Genomic DNA, 14,746 nt, shown 5'->3' with positions numbered 1-14,746 from the left:
CATCCTCTGATGTGGACTTTTCATTTAATGGGCGGCTTGCACAATGGCTTCAGAAGGCCATTCGTATTAGGCTTGCCTCCGGCCAGCGTCCTGCGCTCTGACTGGAATAACAATCTATCCTCTCCGCATTTTGATTGAGAAGCACCTAAAGCTTTTTAGAGCCGCGAGGATGAGCAGACAGCCGGAAAATAAGATGGCTCCAGGACAGGAAAGTGGATCATTTCAGTCCAGGTGCACCTAGGCAAACTGGAGATATGGATAAAATAATGAGTGCGTTAATGTGAGTGTGCTGTGCTGTGCCACCTGATATATATTGCCAGTGTATAAAGTGCCTAAAAATTCTAAATATGCACACTTCACTTAATGACTTTGAAAGTTTAGAATTATAGTGCAAAATCTGCAGATGTTTGTGCTGTTATGAATGGACATCAAATGTCTACATATTTCATACAATAATTTTGGTGAGCGTCTCTCCCAGTGATTTTCGTCAAATATGAATTCTATGAATTCTTGCATTGACAGCTCTGAGCTGTTTTTTATGCAAGTCTATAGGAGGAGGATATGCTGTCAGAATCTCAGATGCTATTCCAATCTTGCCCCGCAGACTTGGTTTTGAAACAGTTTATTATTTGTTTATTACAGATTTTCAATCGTCATTGAACATTACCTCTTAAGTGCTTTAAGAAACCCATTTCCTAGGCCATTACCCAGCTGTTTTTTTTTTACAATTTTTTAATATATTAAATGACTTAGAAAGAATGTAGAAAACTTTGAAAAGGTGGGTTTTAGTCATCAGACTTGTGTATTTAACATTACTTTTATTTATTTTTAGACAGTTGACAGTGTATCTGTAGTCATTCCTAGATCCTTCACTCCAAGTGTGAAGTATTTGCACATTGCTGCATCTCACCCCTGCTGTGGTGGTGAACTTAATTCAAAGCCTTTTGTTAATTGTGCATCAGGTAGTGCATTCCAATCAATATCTTCAAAGAAGCCTGTTTTCATGGCCGCCTGCTGCTGTCATCTGGGTGTCGGCCCTGCTGTCATCTGGGTGTCGGCCCCGCGTGATTTCTAACCCCACATAGGATAAGCAATAACCACGCCCTGTGGCACCGGGATTGGCCAGGAGCAACACTGGAGGGCACGCAGCCCAGCGATTTCATGAACCAACTGAATAGCTCTTGAGAGCGGACATTGAAATTAATTATGGTCACCTACCTTCCTTAGCATAGTAATAATAATAATAAGCATAATAATTGTAATCTACACAATCTACACAATCTACAAAAACATGCAATAATATAAACGGTGTTCACGTTCATAGCTCATATAATATAATGTATCGTTATTTTCAAGCTCAATTCTTACCCAGAGAAAAGGTACAGCACTGAAAATGTAACAAGCAATAGTTTTTTAAACATCTTTATTTTAAAAGATGAAAAACCCCAGGTGCTTTAGTCCCAAGCTTCAATGCTCCTGGCCAATCCCGGCGCCACAGGGCGTGGTTATTGCTTATCCTATGTGGGGTTAGAGATCACGCGTCGGCCCCGCCCCCTGCTGCGGCTGATGGGAGCTGGGAGTGGAAAGTCATTTGGTGTTCTCCTGTTGTGCCCACTGCAACCCAGCCATCTACTGCTGTAGACTAGCACATGCTGCTTGATGCTTCCTCCTCCCATACTGTACATGCCAGCTGCGTTCCACTTGACAGTGAGGAGCTTCACTGGCAGGGCAAAGTGCGTGGGAGGATCACGCTATTCACCCTGGTTCCCCTCCCCCGAATAGGCACCCCGACCGACCAGAGGAGGCACTAGTGCAGTGACCAGGAGACATACTCCATGGGCTTCCCACCCACAGACACGGCCAATTGTGTTTGTAAGAATGTCTGAACAAGCCGGAAGTACCGCTGGTGGGAATTGAACCTGGGTCTCCACGGTGGTAGTCGAGTGCTTTTACCTCTACACCACCTAGACGCCCCTGGAGGCGCTGTTACACAACTCTGGAAGTCGTTTGATTTGAATTCATCCTTATGGGAGTTCTACCTTTTATGTGCTTTCCCCTGCATATCAATATGTTCATGTTTCTGATCCATTATTGATTAGGGGTGAAAAAAAGGACAATCAGTGATTTGGTTTGCTAATGAAACCGCAACCATCGCACTGTGTTAGACAGACTGCACAGAGAGTGAGGCTGGGAGACATTCTTGATGTCATTTTGACATTCCTATGCTATCGCATGGGCTAGGTACGATTCATCATGTGTCATTACGTGAAATGAGCCAAACGTGAAACAATGGAGAGGAAAATGGCTGAACGTCCATCACCCTGACACTCAGCGCTCACCATGTTAGCTTGTTGGTTTTGTCTCCCCTGAGCACATCCCCTCTCTGTCTCTGCTGCCAAGTCTCCCCCGAGCACATCCCCTCTGTCTCTGCTGCCAAGTCTCCCCCGAGCACATCCCCTCTCTGTCTCTGCTGCCAAGTCTCCCCCGAGCACATCCCCTCTGTCTCTGCTGCCAAGTCTCCCCCGAGCACATCCCCTCTGTCTCTGCTGCCAAGTCTCCCCCGAGCACATCCCCTCTGTCTCTGCTGCCAAGTCTCCCCCGAGCACATCCCCTCTGTCTCTGCTGCCAAGTCTCCCCCGAGCACATCCCCTCTGTCTCTGCTGCCAAGTCTCCCCCGAGCACATCCCCTCTGTCTCTGCTGCCAAGTCTCCCCCGAGCACATCCCCTCTCTGTCTCTGCTGCCAAGTCTCCCCCGAGCACATCCCCTCTCTGTCTCTGCTGCCAAGTCTCCCCCGAGCACATCCCCTCTCTGCCTCTGCTGCCAAGTCTCCCCCGAGCACATCCCCTCTCTGTCTCTGCTGCCAAGTCTCCCCCGAGCACATCCCCTCTCTGTCTCTGCTGCCAAGTCTCCCCCGAGCACATCCCCTCTCTGTCTCTGCTGCCAAGTCTCCCCCGAGCACATCCCCTCTCTGTCTCTGCTGCCAAGTCTCCCCTGAGCACATCCCCTCTCTGTCTCTGCTGCCAAGTCTCCCCTGAGCACATCCCCTCTCTGTCTCTGCTGCCAAGTCTCCCCCGAGCACATCCCCTCTCTGTCTCTGCTGCCAAGTCTCCCCTGAGCACATCCCCTCTCTGTCTCTGCTGCCAAGTCTCCCCCGAGCACATCCCCTCTCTGCCTCTGCTGCCAAGTCTCCCCCGAGCACATCCCCTCTCTGTCTCTGCTGCCAAGTCTCCCCCGAGCACATCCCCTCTCTGTCTCTGCTGCCAAGTCTCCCCCGAGCACATCCCCTCTGTCTCTGCTGCCAAGTCTCCCCCGAGCACATCCCCTCTGTCTCTGCTGCGAAGTCTCCCCCGAGCACATCCCCTCTCTGTCTCTGCTGCCAAGTCTCCCCCGAGCACATCCCCTCTGTCTCTGCTGCCAAGTCTCCCCCGAGCACATCCCCTCTGTCTCTGCTGCCAAGTCTCCCCCGAGCACATCCCCTCTGTCTCTGCTGCCAAGTCTCCCCCGAGCACATCCCCTCTGTCTCTGCTGCCAAGTCTCCCCCGAGCACATCCCCTCTGTCTCTGCTGCCAAGTCTCCCCCGAGCACATCCCCTCTGTCTCTGCTGCCAAGTCTCCCCCAAGCACATCCCCTCTGTCTCTGCTGCCAAGTCTCCCCCAAGCACATCCCCTCTGTCTCTGCTGCCAAGTCTCCCCCGAGCACATCCCCTCTGTCTCTGCTGCCAAGTCTCCCCCGAGCACATCCCCTCTCTGTCTCTGCTGCCAAGTCTCCCCCGAGCACATCCCCTCTGTCTCTGCTGCCAAGTCTCCCCCAAGCACATCCCCTCTGTCTCTGCTGCCAAGTCTCCCCCGAGCACATCCCCTCTCTGTCTCTGCTGCCAAGTCTCCCCCGAGCACATCCCCTCTGTCTCTGCTGCCAAGTCTCCCCCGAGCACATCCCCTCTCTGTCTCTGCTGCCAAGTCTCCCCCGAGCACATCCCCTCTCTGTCTCCCCCGAGCACATCCCCTCTGTCTCTGCTGCCAAGTCTCCGCTGAAAGCTTGATCTCTTAATGGGGCCCACAGTGCTGCTGGGCGCGGCTTTGTCTTTTCCTTTCCTAAAGAGGTTTGCCATGGAAGCGGGGTCGCGGCCCCCTCTCCCTGCAGCATGGCTCGGAGGAACTTCCTCACTGGAGGAGGATGTGTCAGTTTGAGTGGAAGTCTTCTCTCTGCTCATCTCTCCATCCCAGGTTCAGCGAGCGTACAGTACGTGGGTGGGCGTGCTAAGATAGCGAGAGAACTGAAATGGAACTCCCAGATCTCGCCGCCTACATGCCGTTCCCTCATAAAGGCACCAGTTCTTTCTGCTCTGGCTACCTGCCTTCTCCACGTCGCTGAGCTCTCTGATCTGCTCTGACTCATTCATCAGTCTTTGAGAGCACTGATGTTGCTCTGCCATCTTGACAGATACAACATCGGCTGAGCACTTCCATGTATTTTGCCAGAATATATCCTGTGGAACGTCGCCATTTTTGCCATTAAACTGTTGACTTTTTAGATGTCCAGGCTCCTTGAGTGTTTCACCAAACACACATTGCTGCTAATTACTCCGCTGTGTTGCCTACTCGCATTTCAATGAGGTTTGACCCAGAGACTGTAAAGAGAGTTGATGGAGTGAGGTTTGACCCAGAGACTGTAAAGAGAGATGATGGAGTGAGGGATTTTAATACTTCCACATTGGCATCAATGCGACCAGGAAAGCCTGCCTCCTTGGTTTTACCTCATAACTTACATTTATACAGCACTGATAAAGGTTATGGCCCTCTGTTATGTTATGTTATGTTATGTTATGTTATATTATGTTATATTATGTTATGTTATATAAATAATACTCAGTGATCAGCTCAGTTATTGCCATGCTGCCAGATTGCATCAAGCTCTCTTAGGAGCCCAGTGCTGCTGTGCACGATCTGGTTTGCCGATCCTACATTAGGTGCAAATGTGGTAAGTTACATTATATCACAAGCTTTCTGCTATGTGGTTGGTGGACCAGTATTATGGTCGAATGCTACATGAGATATAAGGAAATTACAACTGATACAAAACAGAGCAGCACGAGTAGTACTCCATTGTAATTACAGAACGAATGTTGCTATAATGCATAAGAGGTTATCACTAAATGTGGTTACATTATATCACAAGCTTTCCGCTCTGTGATTGAGGTTATTGCTTTGTCTCTGTGCAGCGCTGGAACTGATGATAATGATATTCTGTCATCTCTGCATAGTGAATGTGTCTGGGCTCATCTAGGTTCTGGCGGTTGTTGACAGCCTCCTTATTTACTGAAGCTTCTCTGTTTTCTAGTCACAGACACACTATTGCTAAACCGCTGAGGTACCGGTAAACGTCAGGTTTGGACGTTTTGATTGGCATTGGTGATTTGAATTTAATTGTTTTTATATAATTGTTCCATCATTCAGTCAGGAGAGGAGATAGAAGAAGTTGTGACAGGCCAGCGGCCGCTGTAAGTAGGACATTGTTGACAGTTGTTCCACCTTTGTAATGCCTTTCTGCATTGCTTTCTGCTTTAGTTCATCTTGATGGGTTGGGTATGATACCTGATCTTCACTGTAGTACACTAATGCATTAGCTTTCTACCTTATTGACCAAGGCCATTTCCTGCCTGCTAACCTATATCTGCCCCCTGCCTGAACATAGCAAAGATCAGCTGTCAGGTCATCACTTGAAAGAAATCTAAGAAGTTGTCTCTAACAGATTGCACAAGTGAGACTGAGAGCTTGTTTGTTGATTTTTATATTCTTAGATAGGGTGGTATATACTGTAATGTGTGAATGTCATACCATATCAAGCAAAGAGTCATCCTCTTATATTGTTGCAGTGACTAATCAAATGTATGACATTTAAAGATATTTCTGACAGCTACTTTTCATGGCTTAATTTGAATTTATCAGACTGTTTTTCCAGGGTTTCGGAAATCAAGATTTTTGACCGTTCTATCCAAGATGTTTTTACACTCAATATTTTTGCTAAATTTCTTGTGTCAGAGGCACAATGAGTTTTTATGCCTCCACCGGCAATAGTCAGGCCGGAGGCATTATGGATTCGGGTTATCCGTACGTACGTACGTACGTCCGGTGTTCGTTAACGCGATATCTGAGGAACGCCTTGACGGAAATTCATCAAATTTGCCTCAAACATCAACTTGGACTCAAGGATGAACTGATTAGATTTTGGTGTCAAAGTTCAAGGTCACTGTGACCTCACAACCGCTCGTTTCATGCTCGTTAACGCGATATCTCAGGAACGCCTTGACAGAATTTCACCCAATTTTCCTCAAACGTCCACTTGGACTCAAGGACGAACTGATTAGATTTTGGTGGTTAAAGGTCAAAGTTCAAGGTCATTGTGAGTGTGACCTCACTAACCCCATTCCCAAGCTCTTTAATGCAATATCTCAGGAACGCCTTGACGGAATTTCTTCCAATTTGGCTCAACCATCGACTGGGACTCAACTCAAGCATGAACTAATTAGATTTTGGTGGAAAAAGGTTAAGGGCACTGTGACATCATGAACGACATTTTCAAGCTTGTTAACGCGATATCTCAGTAACACCTTGACCACATTTCTTCACATTTGGCTCAAACGTCAAAGTCTGGACAGACATGCTGACTTGTTGGCGGATGCATATATCTGCTGTTGTTCTAGTTTTTTATAGAACCCTGATCGGTTTCTGAAGCCTCTTTCTTTGGGCTGAAACCCCTTAAAAATGTTGGAGTCTGAGTGGGAGATAATAAGGCCATTTGAGCTTTATCTATTATTCAGTTGCACAACATATTGATTTGAAGTCCATGCATTTCACGAAATGAGACGGGGAGCAGTTGAAATGTCCTTGATCTTGATGCCTCCCTTTTGTTTGCAAGTATCACTGAAGATGGAGCATTGAGCTAACCTTGACACCATCCTGTTGACTGATAGTGCTCATGTTGAATAAACCGTCAGCCTCAGACAGTGCTGCCTGCCTTGTAGCCTGCAGCTGCTGTACTGAAGCTAACTGGCTGGCTAACAAGCCATGACATAAACAAATGGGATTAAAATATGTCGGACAATGATTTAATATGCGGGAGGCAAAGCTACATTCAACAGCAGCAGACAAGAGTTCTGGTTAGTGTTAGCAACGTTGCTAGCTCCTTGTGTTAGCTACAGCTCACTAGCTAGCGTTTGCATTGCTGCTAGCCATTTGTGACAGATCGCTAGCTGACAGGAGTCTCCACACACATCACATCACACACAATTTTCACCGACAGAAACGTTACACCGCACAGTGGAACTTGACAGCAAAACGACATGTGGTGTAGCAGGTTTAAGCTAGCTAGAGTTAGCTAGGATGAAACGGGAAGTTGGGCAGTTTTGCCTTCAGAGTTAAAGCATAGATTGTGTCACTTGTGAGAAAGATTGGAGAACAATGCTTTCTTGGGCTGTGCAGAGCAACATAAATGTTTAGAGAAGTATAATATAGTAGTACAAAGTATAATGTAATAGTATAAACACATCACACCACTGCCCTGTGATATAATAGGTTCCCTAGTCTTTTTTCTCTCTTTTTTTAACAGAACACACATGAATCCCTGACATGTCTGCAAAGCCACTGATCTCTGTCATTTTAATCAGTGGTTCTCAAACTTGTTTGGCTTCAGTACCCCCTTTCCCTGATTTCAGAATCCAAGTACCCCCCTCTACCCGACTACAACATTTTGCTTAGAAGACTGCTAGAGAAAACTATAGCATATTATGCAATGAATGAATGATTACCCACCTTTTGAACAATATAACATTACAAAATAAGAATTGAAGTGAAAGAGTTGCCTCCTGAGCAGATTTATTACATTACATTATTTATTGTAATGCTTCATTTATTTTCATGATTTATTCTTACATTTTCCCATTTTCCCCAAGTACCCCCTGTAGTACCTCCATATACCCCTAGGGGTATGCATATCCCAGTTTGGGAATCGCTGTTTTAGACCGGTGGTGGTTGATGTGCAGAAAATGTGCTTCTTCTGTATGATAGCTCTGCCTGATCACTGTAGGCTCATTTTTGCCTCCAGCAACTGTTTTTGTGGTCAGCGTTAATGGATGAGACTAAGTCTTTTCCAGTCATCAAGACCTCATTGACTCATTTGCTATTCTCGTCTGTAGCCCAGTCTGTCAAGTCGCAGGCATCCATTCTCTCTGATGCCTTATCAATCATGGCTTCTGCCTGGGCTAGACAGATGAAAACCAAACATCAGTTCCTGCTTTCAACTCTGCAGGATTTGATTGGTATTGGCCTTCCCACTATGTTGAAACTCAATACTTTGTTGTAGCTGTCTCCGACTTTATAAATCAATGCAATTTCTTGTTTCTCCGGCTAATCCTTGCTGTTACCTGTTTTTTTGTCATTTATTTATCGGTTTTGCTCAGCTAAAACTGTGTCCTCTGTTTTTTCACTCTCTCTCTCTCTCTCGCTGTGTTTCAGCTCCTGGAAGGCAGCTTCACATCCCAAGTCAGCCACGAAGTCGACGGGCTTATCTTCCAGCCATGCGGGGTAAGTTATTTTTCAAAGCTGCAGCCCTGTCAGTCGCTAGAAGTGATTGTCAGTCATAGGTTTTTCCTCCACTGACCTCGTCTGTAAAGAATACGACAGCTTGTCACTGCCACCCGCAGTTAGTCACGCTCCATGTCAGCGTCGCCTCTGCTCCCCTTGTATGTTATTGTGATGGAAAGGACACTCCTACTCCGACATGAATTTGCGGAGATGCAGGTCAGGCCTCTCTCCGTAAGGCAGTGCACAGTAAACAGACATGGCAGACACATGCCAGGGAATGCCCTTCTCTGTTAGAATGCTGATGATAGTCAACAGCAGTCTGTCTTATCTGTGACGGTCTCTTTTTCTTCTCTCTCAAAAGACCCAGAATCCACTCTTAACTGTGACTAGAAAATAGAAATGCTGTGCACTTCGCACGTTCATTTCTAGTGCCGCTCTGAGCATGCGCACATTGCGCAGTTGAGAAATTATGTGAAGCACCGAGCGGAGCTCCCCCCAGAGCTATTATATAGTTTTGAGATATACAGAATATCCTGTTACAGAACATTATTGCAGGCGTCAGATAGGTAGCTATTCTAGATACAAGCTTTGCTTTAGAAATATTTAAGGCATTTTGAATTATGGGATTCAACTGCGGCAACAATGCATGTTTTTCTAAGCTTTGGTAGGTATGAGGGATATGTCACTATACACGTGTTTACTTGTTTTGTGTCTTTAAAAGCAGCTCTGTACATCTACTTGTTTTTGTTTTTAGTGTGTTCTACAGCACTGTAGCAGAAGAGTGCATTTAACACTCGTCCTTTTTAATAACAGAAACCGACAAGCGATTCGAATTAATTTAGCGCAATCCAATTCCTTCGAAGTGATAGCCATGTTTCAGGTTGGAGTTTCAGCATAGAGATTGTTTGCAAATTGCAATGTTTCTTCCAAGCCGGTAGTGTCCAGCTCTGTGCCGTGGAAGACTTGAGTATGTGCATTTTCTGATTTCCCTGATAAGCAGAGAGCAATCAATCAGCGGAACAAGCTGCTGTAATGTTTGGTTGGAATGAGCAGACGTTTTGACATTAGACTGACTTCGAGAGGGAACTTTGGTTGTTAATATCATGTGTCTGAAGTTCTGCTTCAGTTTCATCTCCACTCTGGAAAGATTTGACATCTCTTAATAGGGATACTGCAGTCACGATCCATTATTCGGATCTCACTGTATTCACATTAAGAACAGTTGTGATTACCTGCAAATCAGAGATTATGTTCGATCCAAGGTGAATGCCTTTGAAGCGCTCGCCATCTTTGGCTTCTCGGAGCCCTCTCTAAACTTCCCTACAGCTGTGCAACAGTCTCTGTCACTGGGGACAATTGTTGTCAAAAAACTAATTCTGAAGGAATGGAAGTCCCCCTCTTCACCTCATTTTCAATTGTGGTTGATGGACATGATCTCTGTTATACAGATGGAGAGGCTCAGGTTCCTGAGAACCAACTCACTTAAACATTTTCTAACAATCTGGGACCCGTTTCTAGCCTACCTCGATGAGGTTAGGGGCGACGGGTGACTCGCCTGGCTGCTTTCTCATGGACCCCTCATGCGGGATCCCATGTACATTTCTTGTAAGCACATGTGCGCCTCATGTGGCTGGTACAGTAGCACCACGTTGTAATATTGAATGTTGATGATGTTTATATGTTTTTTCTTTCTTTTCTTTTCATGTGCCTGAGCCTGTTTGTTTTGTCTTATTTGTGTAGTGCTCTATTAAAAAAATCGAAAATAAAATATTGGGGCGAGGGGGGGGGGCAGTTGTGATTTCTAACCTACAGTATAACAAACAAGGAAACATTGGAGATGAGATTTTAACGATTAGTGTAATATTAGCATAACATGTCTCCAGCGATGACTGGTATCACCAAAATGTATTTAATACACAGTACATATTGATATTTTTTTGCTTATTGCACTTGTGTGTTATAATAGATATAGTAAAGAGATTGGATGGCCACACAAGTTACCGTGCATCAAATTAAAATGGACGATAGTTCTCTGTTGTTTCAAAGCAGAAAACAGCTGCCTCGACCAATGAAGGCAGATCTCTCTCTCTCTCTCTCCCCCCCCCCCCCCCCCCCCTCTCTCTCCCTGCTTTGTGATTTGTGGAGTAATTCAGTAATCATGGAGCGTATAACTGCGGCTCTGGCCGTGAGGTAGCAACAGGTTCCCAGGAGACGAGAGCTGCCAATGAAATTAGACGAGACACGTTTACACAGCTGCAGCCACAACATGGCCAGAGTGGATCTGCTTCTCTGAGCAGACGGCTCTCTGAGCCTTGTTAATTGATGAGTCACTTTCCCGATCAATATCATAATATTAATTCCAAAACAACTCACCAGTGTTTTCTGCCAAATTGCTTCTCTTCTTATACAACAATATCTCTTTTTCTCTCTCCTATGGCTTTTTCTCATATGTTTTGATTGTCAACATTGGATATTGTGTTTGTGAAAAGCTATTAAAATAAATTTTCCACTGTTGATTTGTTTTGAAAAACAGTGGGCGAAATCAGCCTATGAGGTGGGAAAAAGAGAATAGATTTTCTGTATCAAAAAAGACTGGTTAGTGGTTACTTAGTAGATCATTGGATTAATTTTAGCTACGTGTTATGCAAGTTGTTCTGGGGCAAAGGGATGTCATCATGGACATGAAATAAATAATATTTCTGGAAATACATGCGTTTCATGAGAGATGGAGGCGGAGGTCTTGCCTGAAGGTTTGTGATCAAAGTGTGTGAGCAATGTGGAGGAAGTGTTTGATTTGTTGTTTTATCAGTATTTAGTTTGAATTGGTGCAGGTTGATTGTGTGTGTGTGTGTGTGTGTGTGTGTGTGTGTGTGTGTGTGTGTGTGTGTGTGTGTGTGTGTGTGTGTGTGTGCGTGTGTATGTTGTAAGGCGTCTGGTCTTTAAAGTTGTATTGTCACTGTATGTTGTGTATAAGAAAAAATGACAATAAACAGATTGGGGGAAAAAATAATATTTCTGGAAAACTACATTTCATACATAGTCCTGACCCCTTTGAAATAGTTTTCCCTCGCCAAAATGTAACCTATGTTTGGAGCGTTATTTTGTTATTTTTAAAAATGAGTGGCCTTTTGGATGTTAGCATGTGCATCTGGAGTACTAAGCACCTGTCGAGCTAGCGGAGGAAAGCGCGCGACCTCTTCAGCATCTCAGTCATGGATTACGATGCATTGTCAACGAGTGTCTTTGATCTATTTTGGCAAGTCATTTTACAATTCCAAAATTATCGCTTTTCACCAAGTATCAATAGAACAGAACACCAATAGTCATTGAAGTGTGCAATTGTTCTGTCAGTAAGAAAACATTGTGTGGCTAGCTCGTCCTTCAGACAAGCCTGTGTTGTTGACAGGTCTTTCAACTCGTCCTCACCTTTGATTTGGATGGCAGCTCCACTGGAAGATGGAAGAAATTGTATTTATTCCAATTCATTTCAAAAGTTCTCACCCGAGAGAGATGTTGTTTTGATGTGTTCTGAGTCTGTACTCGTCCTGGAGAGATCAAAAGCCATGTCTTGCAGCAGTAAGGTCAATTTATCATTGAGGAGTTTTTTCACCTCAAGCTCAAACACAAGACGTTTTATTAATAAATCATTGCCACATTCATTTTTATTTTCATCTGGGCTTTTCACACTACACTTAGCCCCAGGTTAAGGGATACCTGGGGCTTACAGAATTCTAGTGAGCGATTAGCCATACACACCCATGGCATTCTGTTAGCCCAGGGCTAAGATGGCCCTTGGCCAAGAACATGCAATGTGAAAAGCACTATATAATTAGCATAAACAAACTAGACTGCTGAGAAGAAGACTTGTCAGCCTCCAATACCAATTTTTATTCCAGTTCTGCTATTCTAACTAACTGCATAGTTTCAACTTGACATTAGCTTACCTCATCAGAAAACATATTTGCTGGTATCTAGGGCTATTATCAGTGCTTATCCCTGTAATCTACGTAGTATTATGTGGTCTTAATTTTGAGAAACACAAAATGCTTGCACATAGCAGCATTAATACAAAGACTTTTCTCGCTTTGGGTATGGTGATACTATGGTCTGATTTGCATACAGGAGGAGGATGGCCTTGTGCTGTCAGCAGAAAGTCAGCCAGGCTCGTATGAGTGTCAGCAATAAGTGCATCAGTAGTCTCCTCGCCTCTCCTGGAGAAGGACAGAGGCACCGCCAGCCCCCCTACCACCTCCTCACTCCCCACATCAGTTTGACTAGGAAGGACTAACCGCACCGCTTGCATAACCAAATGCCACCAGATGCCTGGTGGGAGGAGCGGCTTATCGGTATTTTTAGTCCATTCCTGTCAGACATTAACCTGACGCTGCCAGATGGGGTGGTTTTGTTTTCACAAAACACACGCATTCGGCGCATGATCTCGTCAAGAGATCTCGCGAGAGAATCCAGCTGGCTTGCAGGGTTAGTCAGACATGGCTATTAACGAAATCATGACCAAATTACTGTTAGGGCTTTCACACCGGCAGGGCTCCGTGCCGGTTCCGGTTCCCGAACCCAAATTTGAACCGGCCGGCGCGTTCAGACCGAAAAAATAATTGGTTCGGAACCTGAAAAGTTGGTTCTCAGCGGAACAAAAAAAAAAATTGTTTTTTCCTTGGGAACCGTGACATCATCAGTGGGCGTGTCTCATTCTAGTCTGTGAAAATTAGCAGGAAGGAGAAGGCGGCAGTGACAACATAGAGAAAAATAATTTGCAGTGGTCTCCTGAGGAAACCAAATGTTTAGTGTCGATTTGGGCATCTACTGAATCTCAAGAAAAGCTAGAAAGCAGTACAAGAAAGAGCAAGTCGTATGCCGAACTTGCGGAAGAGATGGCCATGGCTGGGTTCAATCGAACGCCAGACCAAATAATTAATCAACTTAAAAAACTGAAGGACTACCGAATAATGTCCTCCCACTTTGGTTCTGCTTAAACTGGTGCGAACACAGGCTGGTTCGCCAGAAAGCACCAAGGTTCTGAGACTCCAGAACGGAGCCGTGTCTGTCTGAAAGCGGTATGTGTCATAGGAGGTCCCAGCAAAGCTCTGTGCCTGGAATCATGACTGCTAATCCATACATTATTGACCATCTTACTCATTACCAGAATGGTGTATCTTGCATATTAAGAAGCTGGTGTTGTCTAGTTTATGTAACATTTTTTTCACCTTTGGCTCATCTCTTGGGATTATTGATTGACACTATATATTGACAGTAAGAGGATATCGATTAAAAATCTCCCTGGCATAGCAGCCAATATGTGTGAAGATGCTGTGCTGTGGGAGGTGTGTTGGGTGGTAGGTGAGCTCTTAATGCTACCAACCCGACAGAAGCAAGACTTGACTTCTGTACTGCTCCATGTAGAAGCATATTCTTTCGAGGCATTGTGGAGGTGCTCAAACAGGCCATTTTCTTCTTTTGCAGTGTTTAATTGCTTTAATTTAGCGTAACACCATTAAATATTAAAGCAAACAGAGAGAGACACTTGCCTCCATGTTTTTGGTAGTGTTTTCCTCTTGCATGGGGGTTGCCAATTGGGCACCAGCCACCACCACTTGTCTGAGGAGTACAAGATGGCCCCTCTGATCTGACCTCAGAGAGGATGTGTTCTTCCTCTGATCTGACCTCAGAGAGGATGTGTACTGATCTGACCTCAGAGGACATGTTCTTCCTCTGATCTGACCTCAGAGAGGGTGTGTTCTTCCTCTGATCTGACCTCAGAGGATGTGTTCTTCCTCTGATCTGACCTCAGAGAGGATGTGTTCTCTGATCTGACCTCAGAGAGGATGTGTTCTCTGATCTGACCTCAGAGAGGATGTGTTCTCTGATCTGACAGAGGATGTCTTCTTTCTCTGATCTGACCTCAGAGAGGATGTGTTCTCTGATCTGACCTCAGAGAGGATGTGTTCTCTGATCTGACCTCAAAGAGGATGTGTTCTGATCTGACCTCAGAGAGGATGTGTTCTCTGATCTGACAGAGAGGATGTCTTCTTCCTCTGATCTGACCTCAGAGAGGATGTGTTCTCTGATCTGACCTCAGAGAGGATGTGTTCTGATCTGACCTCAGAGAGGATGTGTTCTCTGATCTGACCTCAGAGAGGATGTGTTCTGA

General features: G+C 45.3%; 1 protein-coding gene across 2 annotated transcripts in view; it reads left to right on the top strand.

Annotated features, from left to right (window-relative positions):
- LOC310782495 (mRNA-capping enzyme-like) overlaps positions 1-14,746 on the top strand; it is a 118,131-nt gene that overhangs the window by 72,923 nt on the left and 30,462 nt on the right. For both annotated transcript variants that reach the window (XM_083643168.1, XM_083643169.1), the window contains one exon: positions 8,512-8,580. In XM_083643168.1, the coding sequence (XP_083499294.1) occupies positions 8,512-8,580 (69 nt within the window). The remainder of the gene's footprint in view (positions 1-8,511; positions 8,581-14,746) is intronic.

This window comes from Poromitra crassiceps (genome assembly GCF_964638095.1).
Source record: "Poromitra crassiceps genome assembly, chromosome: 9".
NCBI classification, from domain to species: Eukaryota; Metazoa; Chordata; class Actinopteri; order Beryciformes; family Melamphaidae; genus Poromitra; species Poromitra crassiceps.
This window is presented reverse-complemented; position numbering and strand designations above follow the sequence as displayed.